Source organism: Eschrichtius robustus, chromosome 18 (assembly GCF_028021215.1).
Source record: "Eschrichtius robustus isolate mEscRob2 chromosome 18, mEscRob2.pri, whole genome shotgun sequence".
Lineage (NCBI taxonomy): Eukaryota > Metazoa > Chordata > Mammalia > Artiodactyla > Eschrichtiidae > Eschrichtius > Eschrichtius robustus.
The window spans coordinates 50,927,028-50,943,626 of record NC_090841.1 but is presented as its reverse complement, the minus strand read 5'-3'; the positions used below and the strand labels follow the sequence as shown (position 1 = coordinate 50,943,626).

Here is a 16,599-nt window from a genome sequence, read left to right as displayed (position 1 = left end):
AATTATCCTTTTGTGATAGTCATATTCTTGCTTCTTCTTATAGTTTTGCCATCTGTATGTGCATCCCTAAACAGTATTATATTTCCTGTTTCTCAAGTTTAAGTGCATGGAATCACATAACTTTTTGACTTGTTTCTTTCAGGATTTTTGGTGTTAAGTATAGCTGAAGTTCATTCATTTTCATTGCTGTACAGCATTTCATTTGTCCATTTTATTACTGATGAACATCTGGGTTGTTTATAGGTTAGGGCTATTTTGAATATAGCTGCTAGGAACATTCTCACATAAGCATCCTGTTTTTCTTTTTTTTTAAATTAATTCAGGGACTTCCCTGGTGGTGCAGTGGATGAGACTCTGCACTCCCAATGCATGGGGCCCGGGTTCGATCCCTGGTCAGGGAACTAGATCCCACATGCATGCTGCAGCTAAGAGTTTGCATGCCACAACTAAGGAGCCCTGGAGCCGCAACTAAGGAGCCCGTCTGCTGCAACTAAGACCCGGTGCAACCAAATAAATAAATAAATATTTTTTTAAAAAAAATAAAAAAAATAAAATTAATTCATTAATTTATTTATTTTTGGCCGCTTTGGATGTTCATTGCTGTGCGCGGGCTTTCTTTAGTTGCAGCGAGCAGGGGCTACTCTTCGTTGCGGTGGGTGGGCTTTTATTGCGGTGGCTTCTGTTGTTGTGGAGCACAGGCTCTAGGCACGCGGGCTTTAGTAGTTGTGGCACATGGGCTTAGTAGTTGTGGTGCACAGGCTTAGTTGCTCCGCGGCATGTGGGATCTTCCCGGACCAGGGCTCAAACCCATGTCCCCTGTATTGACAGGTAGATTCTTAACTACTGTGCCACCAGGGAAGCCCCAAGCATACTGTTTTTCTAGGTTATATCCCTAATAATTGAATCACCGGATCACTGGATATGCTTAACTGCAGTTTAAGTAAAGCCAATTTTCCGAAAGATTGGCCCAATTTAGACTTCCATCAACAGCACTGTGATACATCCTTTCTTGCCAGTTTTAGAATCATCAGACTTAAAATTTTGCCATTTTGGTAGGTGTGTAGTGGTATCTCTTTGTGGTTTAAATTTGCATTTCCCTGTTTCCTTTCCATATGCTTATTAGCTGTTTGTAGTTCTTTTCTTATTAACCTACTATCCTTTCTCTATTTTTGTATGGGAAACTTTCATTTAAAAAGTACCTATACAATCTTTTCACTTATCAAAGATGTTAACCTTTTATCAGGACCAGCCTGGCCTTCATGCTGTAGCTGGTTCGTCTACCGCCAGTCTGAAGACAGGAGGAAATTTTGGTCCTTACACTAATCCCACATTTTATAAAAATGTTTTTTATTAATACGTAAAGCTATTTGCCCAGTAAGCATTCATTTGGTAGCAAAAGGTATCAGTCAATAGACAGGTACTTTTTGTGAGTGCCTGCTAGGTACTACATATCTTCTGAAGCTTTAGGAACAAGACACAAAATTCCTCCATTTATTGTCTTATGTTTTAAACTCAGTATTAAGGGCTGCATTTATCCAGTCCTGTTTTATGCCATGGCAACACTGAACAATCATTGAAAAGAATTAGCTAGGAGGTAATGAGGCAGCCAGTAGTCAATAAGCATGTAATCATTGGAGTCAAACAGACTTTGGTTTCAGTTATGAGTCCAGAAATGTGTGACCTTGTGCATATTATGTAAGCTCTCTGAAATTCAGTTTTGTCACCTGCAAAATGGAAATAATAGCCTATAATGTTATGATGATTCAGTGAGGCATTAAATACATGTAAACTGCATAGCACATCACGTGGCAGGTATCCATCAACAGTGATGAAATCTAAAACCACCTTCCCCAGTATTTATGCTAGTGTAAGGTTTCAGGTCAAGGACTGTGGTGAGGAAAGAAACTGGTATGGTTCCCATGTATGCCTCAATCAAATATGAAGATGGTATATAACTCATCTTCCATTTTAGGACTTTTGGGTTGTGGAATGGGGAAAGGCATATGTGGAACAGGAAAATGAGATAAGAGATGGTCCAAAATGTTTGGAGTCCCCTTAAGTACTGGAGCAAAATGAAAAGAAAACCAGTACTGCCACATCTACCTCCATAACACATCAGGTGGAGACTTTTGTTTTTGTTTTTTTCCCTTTTGTAATTATGACAGTGTTGTTTTCCAGCCCTGTTTATATCCCTTATTGCCTCTCTCTGTGTTCATTTGATTATTATATCCCCCTAGCAATATTAAAATGAAGATATTTTCTTTTATTCTGACTGGCCTTGAAATTAAAACTTGAATATGAGAGCAGTAAAATTGAATAAATATCTGCATTCAGGGCAATATTATAACTGGTGTATTGTGTACTGTTTCATTACAGCTCATAGATTTTCAGTGGAAGCTGGGTATGGCTGTGAGCTCAGACAGCTGCAGGTCACTTAAGTATCCTTATGTTGCAGTGATACTCAAAGTGGCAGATCCTTCAGGCCAAGTAAAGAACAAGTCCTTCGAAATGACAATTCCACAGTTTCAGGTTTGTGATATAACTCATTCAGTTTTAGCCATTGTTCTGTAATTACTGCTTAAAAAGATAAAATCTTTTTTAAGAGAAAATTTTAACTTTTTATTTGCAATTGTTTGGATGTGCTTTACTTACAAAAGATCTGGATTTGCTTTATTTGGGAATTTGATAAATTATTTTCAATGTTTTCAATATAATATGCTGAATTTGTATACTGACACTCCATCACTTTCAAGGACTCATCTGTGAGTGTGTTTAAGAAATTTGCATCTTTTCTAGCAGGATATTTACTTTGCATTTAACTGTTTTATTCTTCTTAGGCTTAATATTCAAGAGTGATTAAGCTAAATGAATCTTACCTTTGAACAGTATTGACCCTGAATTGTCTGACTAATAATGTTTACAAAATGTAGATCAGACCACTAGTACTTGATGGCTAATTTTATCTGCTAGGGATTAGAGTAACTCAATAGTTTATTTATAGAATCATGTTATATATATTATTATTATTATTTTTAGTATCCAATATTATATATATTATTATTCTACCTCTTTTCTATAAGCAAGAAAGGGGGTGGATGAGAAATCATTTTCTTTTCAATGTACATACAGGGAAATGCTTTGTCTTTGGCTAGTTTAACTGGCCTTAGAGTTTTGTTTTTGTTTTGATCCCTTTGGTGAGTGAATAGATATGAATTCTTTCTTATAGCATACTCTCTGTTACCATGAATTCCAATTTTTTTAGATTCCACATATAAGTGAGATCATGCAGTATTGTCTTTCTGTGTCTGGCTTATTTTAGTTAGCATAATGTCCTCCAGGTTCACCCATGTTGTCAAAAATAGCAGGATTTCCTTCTTTTTAAAGGATGAATAGTATACTGTTGTGTATATATACACACCACAATTTCTTTATCCATCCATCTGTCAACAGACACTTGGGTTGTTTCCATACCTTGCTATTGTGAGTAATGCTGCATTGAATGTGGGAGTGCAGATATCTTTTTGAGGTAGTGATTTTATTTCCTTTGGATATATATCCAGAAGTGAGATTTGTGGGTTATATTGTAGTTCTGTTTTACAAATTACATTTTAAGGATTTTCTCTCCTTTTGATTCCTTTTTTTAGAACAGCAGTGTCTGCTGTAGAACAAAAAAGGGTCACAGATTCATTATTTTTAATGCTAAATAGTGCCTTGGAAGCAAATTAGGACTTGGTTGAAAGGAAATAAATGTAGTGTATTGTGGTATGTGAGTAGCTTTCAACTGAATATAAAGACCAAATCTACTTCAAAAAGGAATATAGGTTTCAGTCCTTTTGTAATTCATAATACTGGCCTAATTTTTATTTTTCTTTGCCGCATTTGTGCTCAGATCAGGTGCTGATTACACCTCTTAAAATTTTTCTCTCATAGTAAAAAGATCACAAATGGGGCAACTCTTTTAAAGGTAGTTTTTACGTGGCTTACAGCTAACCAGGCAAACAGAGCCTGTTAGTCACATTACAGGACTGAGCGCCAAGGAGCATTCTTTGAGCTTTTGACTTTTATCTTTCTAGTAGCTGAAATTATGATCATGAGTATATATTTTTTAAGAAATGGTTACTTCCTCCTTCGTTCCGTAATAAACTTACATATGAGTTAAAACAAAATACAGATACTCTTTTAAGTAGCAAAATAGAGAATTAAGTCCAAAGAAGAGGGAAAATACAAGGATGTAAATCATTAGAGTATATCAAATTTGCTTCCTACTTCTCGGCAAGTAGAGGTTAAGAAAGGAAAACAGAATTTGATCCCTTTTTTTATCTGATGTTTTATCTGATGACTTCTACAGGAGAATTACCATACCAGCTTAGTTTTTAATTGGAAGAGAAATAAGCTTCTACCATGTAAGCTACTGTCATTGTTGGGTCTCTCTTAGTATAACTGACAAGACAGCCCTTATCACCCTGAAATGTAGTCTTTCACTGAACTAAAAGTGGTTCAGAGCCTGGGAACCAATCTGTCATTTTTTTAAAGTCTTATTGTTGAGGACAGTGCTGGGCATTTAATAAATCTTTCTGTTGTGATCACAAAGAACTTTGTTGGATGCTTTTAAAAAGTTTATTTATGAGCTCATTATCCAACTCTACAGTAGTATTTTTGCTTGCACCAAATTACACCTGTTTGTTTCCTATAGTAACTTTTGAATAATAATAGTTGAGGAAGTAACATTAAAATGCAAACTTAATATGTTCTAGAGCCTCTGCTGGTCAGATATAATTAAAAGAACTACTTAAATAGCCTCTAAAAGCAAAATTAATATTGTTTTTCCCCTTTCTCTCCAGAATTTCTACAGACAGTTCAAGGAAATTGCTGCAGTTATTGAAACTGTGTGAAAACTGATTACTTGGTTGATGAATTGCTACTATCATTCTAAAATCATGGACTTTACTTTCTGCAACAAAACTGCCTAAGGATCAAATGATATTTATTGAATGAAAATCACACTTTTGGTTTTCCATTTTTTTAAACAATAAAAAAGAAAATCAGACAAACAGGAATTACAAAATGGTGATTGCTGCACACTTTGTGAATGTACTAAGAGCCACTGAATTGGAAACTTTAAAGGGTGAAGAACTCTGTGGTATGTGAATTATATCTTAATGAAAAATAAATCAGACAAACAGTTGAATGATATTAAAAGCAGCACAAGTTTATGTATTAGACCAATAGTTTTAAAAATTACTGGTAATGTTACCCATTTTATAAACAAACTCTTCTTTTTTAGCATTCATTTTTTTATTGATGTATAGTTGATTTACAATATTATATTAGTTTCAGATGTACAACATAGTAATTCAAACTTTTTAGAGATTATACTCCATTTATGGTTATTATAAAGTATTGGCTATATTCCTTGTGCTGTGCTGTACAATGTATCCTTGTAGCTTATTTATTTATTAATTTAAAAAAAAATTATTTATTTTATTTATTTTATTTTTGGCTGTGGTGGGTCTTCGTTGCTGCACGTGGGCTTTTCTCTAGTTGTGGCGAGCGGGGGCTCCTCTTCGTTGCGGTGCGCGGGCTTCTCCTTGCGGTGGCTTCTCTTGTTGCGGAGCCCAGGCTTTAGGCTCTCAGGCTTCAGTAGTTGTGGCACTCGGGCTCAGTAGTTGTGGAACATGGGCTTAATTTCTCCACAGCATGTGGGATCTTCCCGGACCAGGGCTCGAACCCGTGTCCCCTGCATTGGCAGGTGGATTTTTAACCACTGTGCCACCAGGGAAGCCCCAACAGTCTTTATTTTAAAGTCTATTTTATCACATACGAATGTTGCTACTCCAGCTTTCTTTTGATTTCCATTTGCATGGAATGTCTTTTTCCATCCCTTCACTTTCAGTCTGTATGTGTTCCAAGGTCTGAAGTGGGTCTCTTGTAGACAACATATATATAGGTCTTGTTTTTGTATCCATTCAGCCAGTCTGTGTCTTTTGGTTGGGACATTTAATCCATTTACATTCAAGGTTATTATCTATATGTGTGTTCCTATTACCATTTTCTTAATTGTTTTGGGTTTGTTTTTGTGGGTCCTTTTCTTTTCTTGCGTTTCCCGCCTAGAGAAGTTTCTTTACCATTTGCTGTAAAGCTGGTTTTGTGGTGCTGAATTCTCTTAGCTTTTGCTTGTCTGAAAAGATTTTGACTTCTCCATCGAAACTGAATGAGATCCTTGCTGGGTAGAGTAATCTTGGTTGTAGGTTTCTCTTTCATCACTTTAAGTATATCCTGCCACTCCCGTCTGGCCTGCAGAGTTTCTGCTGAAAACTCAGCTGATAACCTTATGGGGATTCCTTTGTATGTTATTTTTTGTTTTTCCCTTGCTGCTTTTAATATTTTTTTCTTGAATTTAATTTTTGTTAGTTTGATTAATATGTGTCCTGGTGTGTTTTTCCTAGGGTTTATCCTGTATGGGACTCTCTTTTTCCTGGACTTGGGTGACTATTTCCTTTCCCATGTTAGGGAAGTTTTCGACTATAATCTCTTCAAATATTTTCTTAGACCCTTTCTTTTTCTCTTCTTCTTCTGGGACCCCTATAATTCGAATGTTGATGCGTTTAGTGTTGTCCCAGAGGTCTCTGAGATTATCTTCAATTCTTTTCATTCTTTTTTCTTTATTCTGCTCCTTGGCAGTTATTTCTACCATTTTGTCTTCCAGCTCACTTATTTGTTCTTCTGCCTCAGTTATTCTGTTATTGATTCCTTCTAGTGTATTTTTATTTCAGTTATTGTGCTGTTCATCTCTGTTTGTGTGTTCTTTAGTTCTTCTAGATCTTTGTTAAACATTTCTTGTATGTTCTCAGTCTGTGCCTCCATTCTATTTCCAAGATTCTGGACCATCTTTACTATCATTACTCTGAATTCTTTTTCAGGTAGGTTGCCTATTTCCTGTTCATTTATTTGGTCTTGTAGGTTTTTATCTTGCTCCTTCATCTGTGCCATATTTTTTTGCTGTCTTTTTTTTTTTTTTTTTTTTTTTTTTAATGAGTGGGATTGTGTTCCTGTCTTACTGTCCTGAGGCTTCCAACACTGGTATTTTTAGGCTGTTGGGTAGAGCTGGGTCTTGGTGCTGAGATGAGGAACTCTGTGAGACCTCACTCTGATGAATATTCCCTGGGGTCTTTCTCTGTTAGTCTAGTGGTTCAGACTCTGAGCTCCCACCGCAGGAGCTTTGGCCCAACCCCCCGGCTCGTGAACCAAGATCCCTCAATGTGCATGGGGCGGAAAAAAAAAAAAAGAACAGTAACAAAGTAAAAATAAAATTAGACTGGGAAACTAACAGATATGTTAGGAAGAATATAAAAATAAAAATATAGATGAATCAACAACTGGAAGGTACGTCAGTACCACAATAGTAAAAAAAAGAGGAGGAGGGAAAAGAAAAGAAAAAAGAAGGGGGGGGAGGCCTTGGCTGTGGAGGGCGGGGCCTAAGCAAGGACGAGTTTTGGGTGGTGGGCGGGGCCAATGCTCAGGACCCGCAGGGCTGGAAAAGGCCCTGGGGGCTATGGGGGGTGGGGCTTAGGCTCAAGGAACAGAAGGGCCCCAGGCGTGCCTCCCAGTCCTGGTCTCAGAGGGCAGGGGACCTCACCTGGGAGCCCAGCAGGCTTCCTGGGCTTGAGTAGGTGGGGCAAACGCCCTCCTCTCCTCTCCTGCTCCTCCAGCTTGCAAGGGCCCGTGCCGCCTGCCTCTCCTGATCTCCCTGGCCTCCCTTCTATGCCCACAGGACCAATTCGGTTGTGTGGGGTGGACCTTGGAGGGAAGGGGAGCAGCCTGGGAGCTCAGCAGGCTCCCCTGGCCCAAGTGGGCGGGGCAATCAACCTCTCCACTCCTCTCCCGTTCCTCCTGGAGGGGCCCTCCTGCCTGCCTCTCCTCATCTCCCCAGCTTCAGGGGTGCCGATCCTGTCTGGCCTCCACTTCTCCTCCCGCCTCAGTCCCCCTTCATCCTACCAGTTCACTTTGGGGTTCCTCGCGTCTTCTTGGGCATCAGAGTTCTCCACCAGCGGCCGGCAGGCGCCCTAGTTGTGGGGAGACGCTACCTCTTCGTCTCCCCACACAGCCATCTTGACTGCGCCTCTCTAAACAAATTCTTAGATAGAGTCCTTTATAGTCTTATATGTAAAGTATATGTGAATGACAGAAGTAGTATTTGATTAGGATAATGTCACTTTACAAATTCAATTTTATAACATTCACTTATTATGAAAGCAATCAGAAGAGTGAGGCTACTCCTCCTCCAACATTTGGAATCAGGTGAGGATTGGTCATTGCTCCCTTATTTTAGCCAAGCATTCAGATGTTTCTGTTACTAATATTTGTAGAAAGTTCAAATATGTGCACAGACATAGAAAAATAAATTTTATTCTGAGTTTATGTACAACTGAGTTAACCTGGTAGCACAAGTTATTGTGTTAGATGGTCTCTTTTGAATTTAGATTTATAAAACAGTTGTTAAAATATTTTATAAAATCACAGCAATCAACACGGTATGGCATTGCTCAGGAAAGTAAACAGATCACTGGAATAGACTAGGTGGCCTAGAAATAGATCAAGATATTTGGGACAAAGATGATGATATTTCGGTTGGGTGAGAAAACAGGATTAATTTAATAAATGATACTAGCAGTCACAACACATGCAAAAGTAAACTCCAGATGAATTAATGATTTAACTATAAAAGATAGAAATTAGACGTTTTATAGAATATTTATGTTAACTAAGGCTTGGGAAGCAGCAACACCACAGCTATAACATAAAACATAAATATATTTGAAATATAAGAATTAAAAAATTATATGTGGGAAAAAATGGGTCATAAACAAAGATAAAAGACAAATGCTAGGTTGATGTATATGTTAGTACTTAGTCTGGAAACAAATTGCTTTAAATATTTCAAGTAGGAAGAGGTTTTATACAAGAAATGAGATGTTCACTAAACTGTTAGAAAGACTGAGTGAACAAGTCAGGAGAAATCATTGCTGGCTTTCAGAAAATCCGGTAGTGCAGGAATTTCAGGGAAAGCCCCTGCCAGTGATCTCTGCAGAATGCAGGATGTCACCTGGAAGCAACTATACAGGCCATTTCTGCCAAGTGTCAACATGTTAGAATGAAATAAAGGCTGCTTGCTTTCTTCACCTTTTCTAGTTTCAGTGAGAGTGCCTCTCATTGGTGGAAGTTAAACCAGGACCCTGTTGACACAGGAATCTGGTCAATGGAGTTTCTAGTCTTTTAGTACCTCTGGAAGGGAGATTTAGAAAAGCAAGAAAGGTGCTGAATATTCCTACTTTGCTGACAGAAATAGGAGTTATCATGGCCTTTTTTGCGAAGTGATAGACATACACACATTATATAGAATTTCACAGCCCAGAAATTTCAGTCCAGAAATATATCCTCTGGAGTAAAGCCACCATACAGTAAGGCCCCTACATATGAACCTTCAAGTTGTGAACTTTCAAAGATGCGAACGTGCATTCGCGTGTCCAATCACGTAAGTTAGTTCACGTGTCTGGGGTACATTGTCACGTGTGTACATCCTCTTCAAGTGGTTGTGCTTTTGGGTACTTTACTGTACAGTACTGTATAGAGTACAGTAGTATAGTATCTTTATTTCAAGCCCAGGATGTCCAGAAGCAAGAAGGTAGGTAGAATTGAATCCATCACGGAACCAGAACCTGTGCCATCCACGTCAGGCGTGAGTGAAATTGCAGCTTGCTCTCTGTCTCCTATTGCTGACGATCCTTCAGCTCTACCGTCTCCCACCTCCTCTCCCTCCTCCAGTCAGTAACTCTTCTTGCCTGTTCACTCGATTCCAGCCCCTGTATGCCAGCTGTTGTACTGTACTACTGTACTTCTCAAGGTACTGTACTGTAAGATTAAAAATGTTTTATTTTTTGTGTTTGTTTTTTGTTATTTGTCTGAAAAGTATTATAAACCTATTACAGTACAGTACTATATAGCCGATTGTGTTAATTGGGTACCTAGGCTAACCTTGTTGGACTTACAAACAAATTGGACTTAACGAATGCGCTCTCGGAACGGAACTCGTTCATATGTAGGGGACTTACTGTATATAAAAATATTTGCAAAATTGACTAAATGTTCATCCACTTCCTGTTCGGGCACACAGGAAGACTGCATTTCCCAGCCTCCCTTGCAATCAGTTTGGGACCTCATGATTGGGTTGTAGCCAGTGGAATCTGGGCAGAAGTGTCCTAACATACATCCAGTCTTTGTCATAAACCTTTCCTTGTCTTCCAAGCTCTCTCCCGTGTTGACTGCTGGAAATGAAGAGATCTGAGATAGGGAAACCATAAGATGGAGCCCCTGAATCACGATTGGAGGCAAACTCATAGTAACAGCCTGACTTGCACCAGACTGATGTGAGCTAGAAACAAACTCTTGTTGTGGTAAGCTGGTGAGATTTTTAGAGTGTTCGTTACAACAGCAAGTGAGCATAAACTTGAATAACACAAGATATTTGTATGAAGATTTTTATTGTAGCATTTCCCCAAGTGGTGAAAAGTAAAATAAAGGGAGCAGTGACTGTCAATAAAGAAATGGTTGAATAAGTTCATCATATCTATGTTACAGCATATCATATACCTGCCATTATCAATATGTATTAACAATACATTTGCTATTATCAACACATATTGTTGTTTCGTAAAACTGTAAAATGCACTCAATATATATTTGAATTCTTAATGGAAAATTAGGAAAATTAAGGAGAGATGTTTACCATGCTGTAAGCATTGATGGAGAGGGTATCTGGAGAGGGAGAGGAAGAGCAGTTAAAAAAATTTTTTTAAATCCATAATGCATTATAAAAAAATATGTATCATTGTTTTTAAGAAATACTTGATAAAAATCTTTGCTTTTTAATTATGCTTCTGAAAAGTTCTTACAGTTCTTTTTGTGGTACAATGTATCCTTATTTTAACAAATGGTATAGTGTGTCTCCAAATCAGGATAGACAAACCTGAAATACATCAAACGTAGGCCGCCTCGCTGTGCTATTGAAATCACGACCGCAGCTGGGTCTGATATTTTGGCTGGTATCACTGCAAGAAACTTCATTTCTTCCGCTTACCTTTGTTTCCCCTTCTGAGCCTCCCTGTTGGGAATTTAAGTCCTCTTCACACCCTGTCAGCATTTCTGCAGATCTCCTACGTGAATCCACTTTCTTTCTTGGTCCTCTGCTCAGTAGCATACTGTTGTGAGGAGCCCGGGTCCACTGCCTACTGCTGTCTACCCATGTACTCAGGTCCCACCAGCTTGAAGAGTCAGCCGACTGGGCATTCATCCTTACCAGCTGCCCATAGACTACTCTATTACCCACCCTCTGCATAGTAGCACACTAAAGATTTAGGATTAGGAGAAGGCAAAGTCCCCTTTCTATCCCTTTCTCAAGTCCTTTGGGATAGCGACTTCATTGTATCCCCAGAAATCAAAGTAGAAACCTGCCCAACCAATCTGGGTCAAAACCACACACTTGCCTTCCCAGACTGTGCTTATGGTCTTTCCATCTCCCACTCACCCCAGTTTAACACCCTCCATTTTCCTCCCCCTCCTCATTTGCAGTGTTACAAAGAGGTCCAAAGAAAGCCCTTGGCTCAAACACTGGGTGATGGATTTGATTAGAATAAATTTAAATTGCATGTTTAAATTTATCTTTTGAATTTGAAAGGCAAGTTTTTTTCATAATATAGTTTTACACTATTTTCACTGAGGATGTCTGTTTTGCTTATTATGAGTTTAATGAGCTTCACCTGGCTGGCCTGGGAATTAACCACTTTTGTAACAACATTTCTGTGGGAAAATGTGTTTCAATTTCTGTGGGAAAATGTGTTTCAAGTTTCAAACACTTGAATTAAATGTAAACTTTTGGAAAATACTTGATTCTCAAGTTGGAAAATGTATTAATGAGCATTTAGTTTCCAAAAAGAAATAGATTATCCCCAAGCTCATCAAGCAAAACCCAAATATTTTCAGATATTCTGCTACCAAGACAGGTTAACATACATATCAGATTTATGTGGAAAGAAGGCAAGATAGTCACATTAAATTAAAGGCGTTGAAATTTCCATCATGCTGGTGCTTCGTTTTTAAAAGTACTTAAGCAGAATTATCTTTTCAAATAATTTTTTTCAAATAATTTAAAAAATTTATTTTGTACTTTAGATTTTAAAAAATAAACTTTGTTTCTTTCAAGTTTTAGTTTTATAGAAAAATTGCAAAGATAGTACAGAAAGTTCCCATATGCCCCACACCGTTTCCCCTATTAACATCTTATGGTACATTTGTTATAATTGATGAACCACTATTGATACATTAGGTTTCCTCAGTTTATACCTAATATATTTTTCTGTTCCAGGATCCCATCTAGGACATGATGTTACATTTAGTCATCCTGTCTCCTTAAGCTTCTCTTGTCTGTGACAGTTTCTCAGACTTTCCTTATTTCTGTTGACCTTGGCAGTTTTGAGGACTACTCAAACTGGTCAGGTATGTTGTAGGATGTGCCTCATTTGGGATCCGTCCGATGTTTTTCTGAACTGGAGTTATGGGTATCACAGATAGAAAGTGCATTTTCCTCACTTCATATCAAGGGTACATACTAGCGACATGACTTACGAGCGTTCATGTGGATATTGATAACCTGGCTGAAGCAATGATTGTTTCTCCGCTGTAAAGTTACTTGTCCATCTGCTTTTTTCCATACTTTACTCTTGGAAGGAAGTCACTACCTGCAGGCTATGCTTAAGGAATGTGGAGTTATGTTCCCCTTCTTTTATGGTGAAGTATCTACATATTTTATTTAGAATTCTTCTGGGAGAGAGATTCGTCTCTTCTCCCCATTATTAATGTACTCAGTCATTTATCTGTAACAGTACAAACTCATGGATATTTACTTTATACTTGGGGTTACAACTGAATACATTTTTTCCTCAAGTCATTCCAACTTTGACTATTGGGAGCTCTTTCCTTTGGCTCCTGTGCTGCTTTGACACACCCCCGCCAATTTAAAAAAAAATTTTTGAGCACTACTTTCTGACACTTATCACTACAAGATGCTCCAGGCTCACCTTGTGTATTTGAATCAGTCATTTCTCCCAAAGAATCCTCATTCTTTTTATTAGACAATGGCACTAGAAAGCAAGGTCTGGGTGCTAGATAGGTTATGTATTGTAGATTCTGAGATCATTAAAACTTAGAAGTCTTTCATGATATTTGTCCGTCAAATCGTTATTCTGTACACTTAAACTTATATAGTATTGTATGTCAGTTACAGCTCAATAAAACAGGAAGAAAAAAAACTTTAAAAATTAAAAATTAAAAAAAAACGCTTAGAAGTCTGATGCACAACATGGTGACTATAGTTAACAATATTGTACTATATATTTGAAAGTTCCTAAGAGAGTAGATCTTAAAAGTTCTCACCGCAAGAAAAAAAATGTAACTATGTGAGGTGATGGATGTAAAATTATTGTGGTGATCATCCCCCAATATGTACATATATCCAATCATTATGTTGTGCACATTAAATTAATACAATGTTATATACCAATTATATCTCAGTAAAACTGGGGGGAAATTTAGAAATCTGAAAGAAAGAGTTCTGCTCCTGAGATAGGTCAGACCAAAGTCCAGCTCATGTTTTAGGATTGGTGAAAATGATGACCTGAACTCAGCTAATGTTATTATCACTTCAGTTTACAACTTGAACCAGCTAACAAACAGGGCAAGATAATATATATGAGATCATGGATGCAAGAGAGTGCATGTGTCTTCCCGGTGAGATGGGCTAAATAAGAGAGTTGGTATGGTGGCTAGAGAGGGCTCCAGTCATCAAGGGCTCCAGGCTCCTTCTGTATAGTTGACCAGCCATTCTCAAAACATGGCTTCCATCTTGTGAAAAACATGGCTGCTCCAGTTTCTATCTTCATGCCTACATACCAGCCAGCAGAAGAGAGGGAGGGAGGCGGAAGGGCATACTTCTCCGTATAAACTCACGTCCTGAGTGTTACACACCTCATTCTACTCACATCCCACTGGAAGAACCTATTCATGTAGCCACTTCTAACTGCCAAGGAGACTAGAAAATGTCTAGCGGGGTAGCTGTGTGCCCAGTTAGAAGTTCTATTGCTATGCTACAGGGAAAAAAGGGATTCTAAGGAAAGCCAGCCGTCATTGCTAGTCTTCCTTCTTGTCTACCAACTACAGGCATCCTTCCTTTCACTTGCAGAACATGTTTATCCTTCCCAAGGGAAGACAATCCCAAAGTCCCACCCTTCTGCATCCAGCCACAACCAGAACCTCTCTTCCAAAGGGAAGTTCCCTCCATCTCTGCACGTAAACCTAGCCTGAGCTGCTCTCTCTCGCAGAATTTTGCCAAAAGTGGCAAGAAGGAGCCAACACATCAGTGTTCTACCATTTTTTCTAGTTAGTTCCTCTAGTGCAGTGGTTCTTACCTGGGGGCAGTCTATCTCCTGTAAGGGGCATGAGGGAATGTATGAGGAAGTTCTTGATTGTTATATTGCCTGCGGCTAGTATATAGGATCATTGAATCATTTTCAGTTCATACTGCTGGCATTTTATGGGTGGGGAGCTGTACATCCTACAATGCCTAGGGTATTCTTGACCAACAAAAAGTTATTCTACCCCAAATGCCAAGAGGACCTATGTTAAGAAACACTGCCTTAGAGCTATAGGCTCTATAAGCACGTGGTCTGCAACTTAAGTATCATATGGTGATAGTTTTATCAGATGTTTTGCCGTAGCATGAGTCACCACCGTTCCCGTCCACAGTAACCTCACCACCTGTTGCCTGACTGCCAGTGCCTCCTGTTACACATTTTATTCCAGTAGCATCTCACTTTTAGGTACAAATTATGTGTTAGGTTATCAGCTGCTGTGGTAGTAATCCCAAAATGACGATGGCTTAAATTAGACAAAATTATTTTTCATGTCCGAGCTGTTTGTTCTGCTTGAAGACATCAAGGACCTACACTTCTATCTTGTAACTCTACTGTTCTTACTGTACAGCTTCTTCAACGAGTTCAGGGTGGTTGTACCAACTCCTGGCTTCACACACAAATTCCACTAGAAGGGATGCTTTAAGGGCACGATCCAGAAGTTGCCCTCATCTGGCAACAGCCCATATGACTGTGGACAGGAGAACTGATAAATAAAGAGTGGTATGTTTTCACAATGGAATATTGTACTGAGAGAAAATTAATGAGCAAAAAGTATACACAACGTCATAAATGAATCTTAGTAACATAATACTGAATATATGTATGTAAAAACATAAAGATAAATAAATAAAGGGAATGAAAAGCAAAACCAAGGTGATTGGTTACCTCTAGGTTTCAAGACAGGGAGAAGTTAGAGGCAGGATAGAAGAGGAACCCACAGTAGATGTAAATTACTGGTAATGTCCAATTATTCATGTTGGGAAATAAGTTCATGGTGTTTATTATATCATTAAATAAACACATAAAATACATTAAAATAAAAGAGAGCTAGGTTTAGACCAATGATGAAAGTGTGCCACAAACCAAGAACTACAATTAAATGATTAATCCAGTATTCGTCTGTGCTTCTGAAGTAATAACAAACAAACAAACAAGCAGTAAACCTATGATACATAGCATTTTGCTAGATGATGTAGTTGGGTCTACTAGTCCAACATCTCAAGAAACTCAATCCGTCCAATGATCTTGCCTCAGGAGGAATGATTCATGCTGACCAAATTCAGTGAAGATGGGTATATAACTCAAAATATTTATTTATTAATTTACACTGAAAATATAATGGCTAAGTAGTCTGTAGTAGTTATATTGTTCGTTCATTCAACAAATATTTATTGAACATCTCTGAAGTGTCAGACACTTTGCTAATCACTTGGCATATAGTGGTGAACAGACAATTTTCACAGGGCTTATAATCTATTGGGGGAGTCAGATATTTAATAACTAATAATAAAAATCAGCGGGTCAGCCTATTACACACTGTGGTAGAGTGGAGAATTTTTTATCCATTAAAAAATATATATTTATTTATTTGGCCGTGCCAGTTCTTAGTTGTGGCACACGGGATCTTTAGTTGTGGCATGCAAACTCTTAGTTGCAGCATGTGGGCTCTAGTTCCCTGACCAGTGATTGAACCTGGGCCCCCTGCATTGGGAGTGCAGAGTCTTAGCCACTGGACCACCAGGGAAGTCCCCCTATTATCCATTTTGAAGACAGAACAAATTGAGTTAGTTATGTGACCTTGGGCAGGAGGTCTTCATGCCTTCCTGGCAGGATTTCATCACTGCTGTGGACCAGTGACAGCTGTGTCTCCCATTCATCTCTTTCCAGTAAGTAAATAAGTAAGTAAATGAGATGGAATTCTTCCTTGTGTTCTCCTGTCTCTGCTCCACCAATGTGTGTTGGGTGTGTAGGGGGTGGGCAGATATGTTGACTTTTGGTTCCAACATGTATCTGTATTTGGATATGATCGAGACAACTGTGCATCAAATGGAGATCCTGCACTTTGATAAAGATTTTT

The 16,599-nt window shown here is 38.4% G+C and overlaps 1 protein-coding gene across 4 annotated transcripts in view; it reads left to right on the top strand.

Annotated features, from left to right (window-relative positions):
- The window catches only part of COMMD6 (COMM domain containing 6), a 38,915-nt gene that overhangs the window by 9,154 nt on the left and 13,162 nt on the right, over window positions 1–16,599 (top strand). For 2 of the 4 annotated variants that reach the window (XR_011071050.1, XR_011071053.1), the window contains 3 exons: window positions 2,377–2,529; window positions 4,842–5,140; window positions 10,304–11,890. Coding sequence is in view for 1 of the 4 variants with exons in the window: in XM_068526836.1 (XP_068382937.1) it covers window positions 2,377–2,529; window positions 4,842–4,892 (204 nt within the window). In the remaining 3 variants the exon portion in view is untranslated. Of the gene's footprint in view, window positions 1–2,376; window positions 2,530–4,841; window positions 5,271–10,303; window positions 11,891–12,418; window positions 12,550–16,599 lie in introns of those variants that run through there. The other 2 variants (XR_011071051.1, XM_068526836.1) reach the window with 2 other exon arrangements.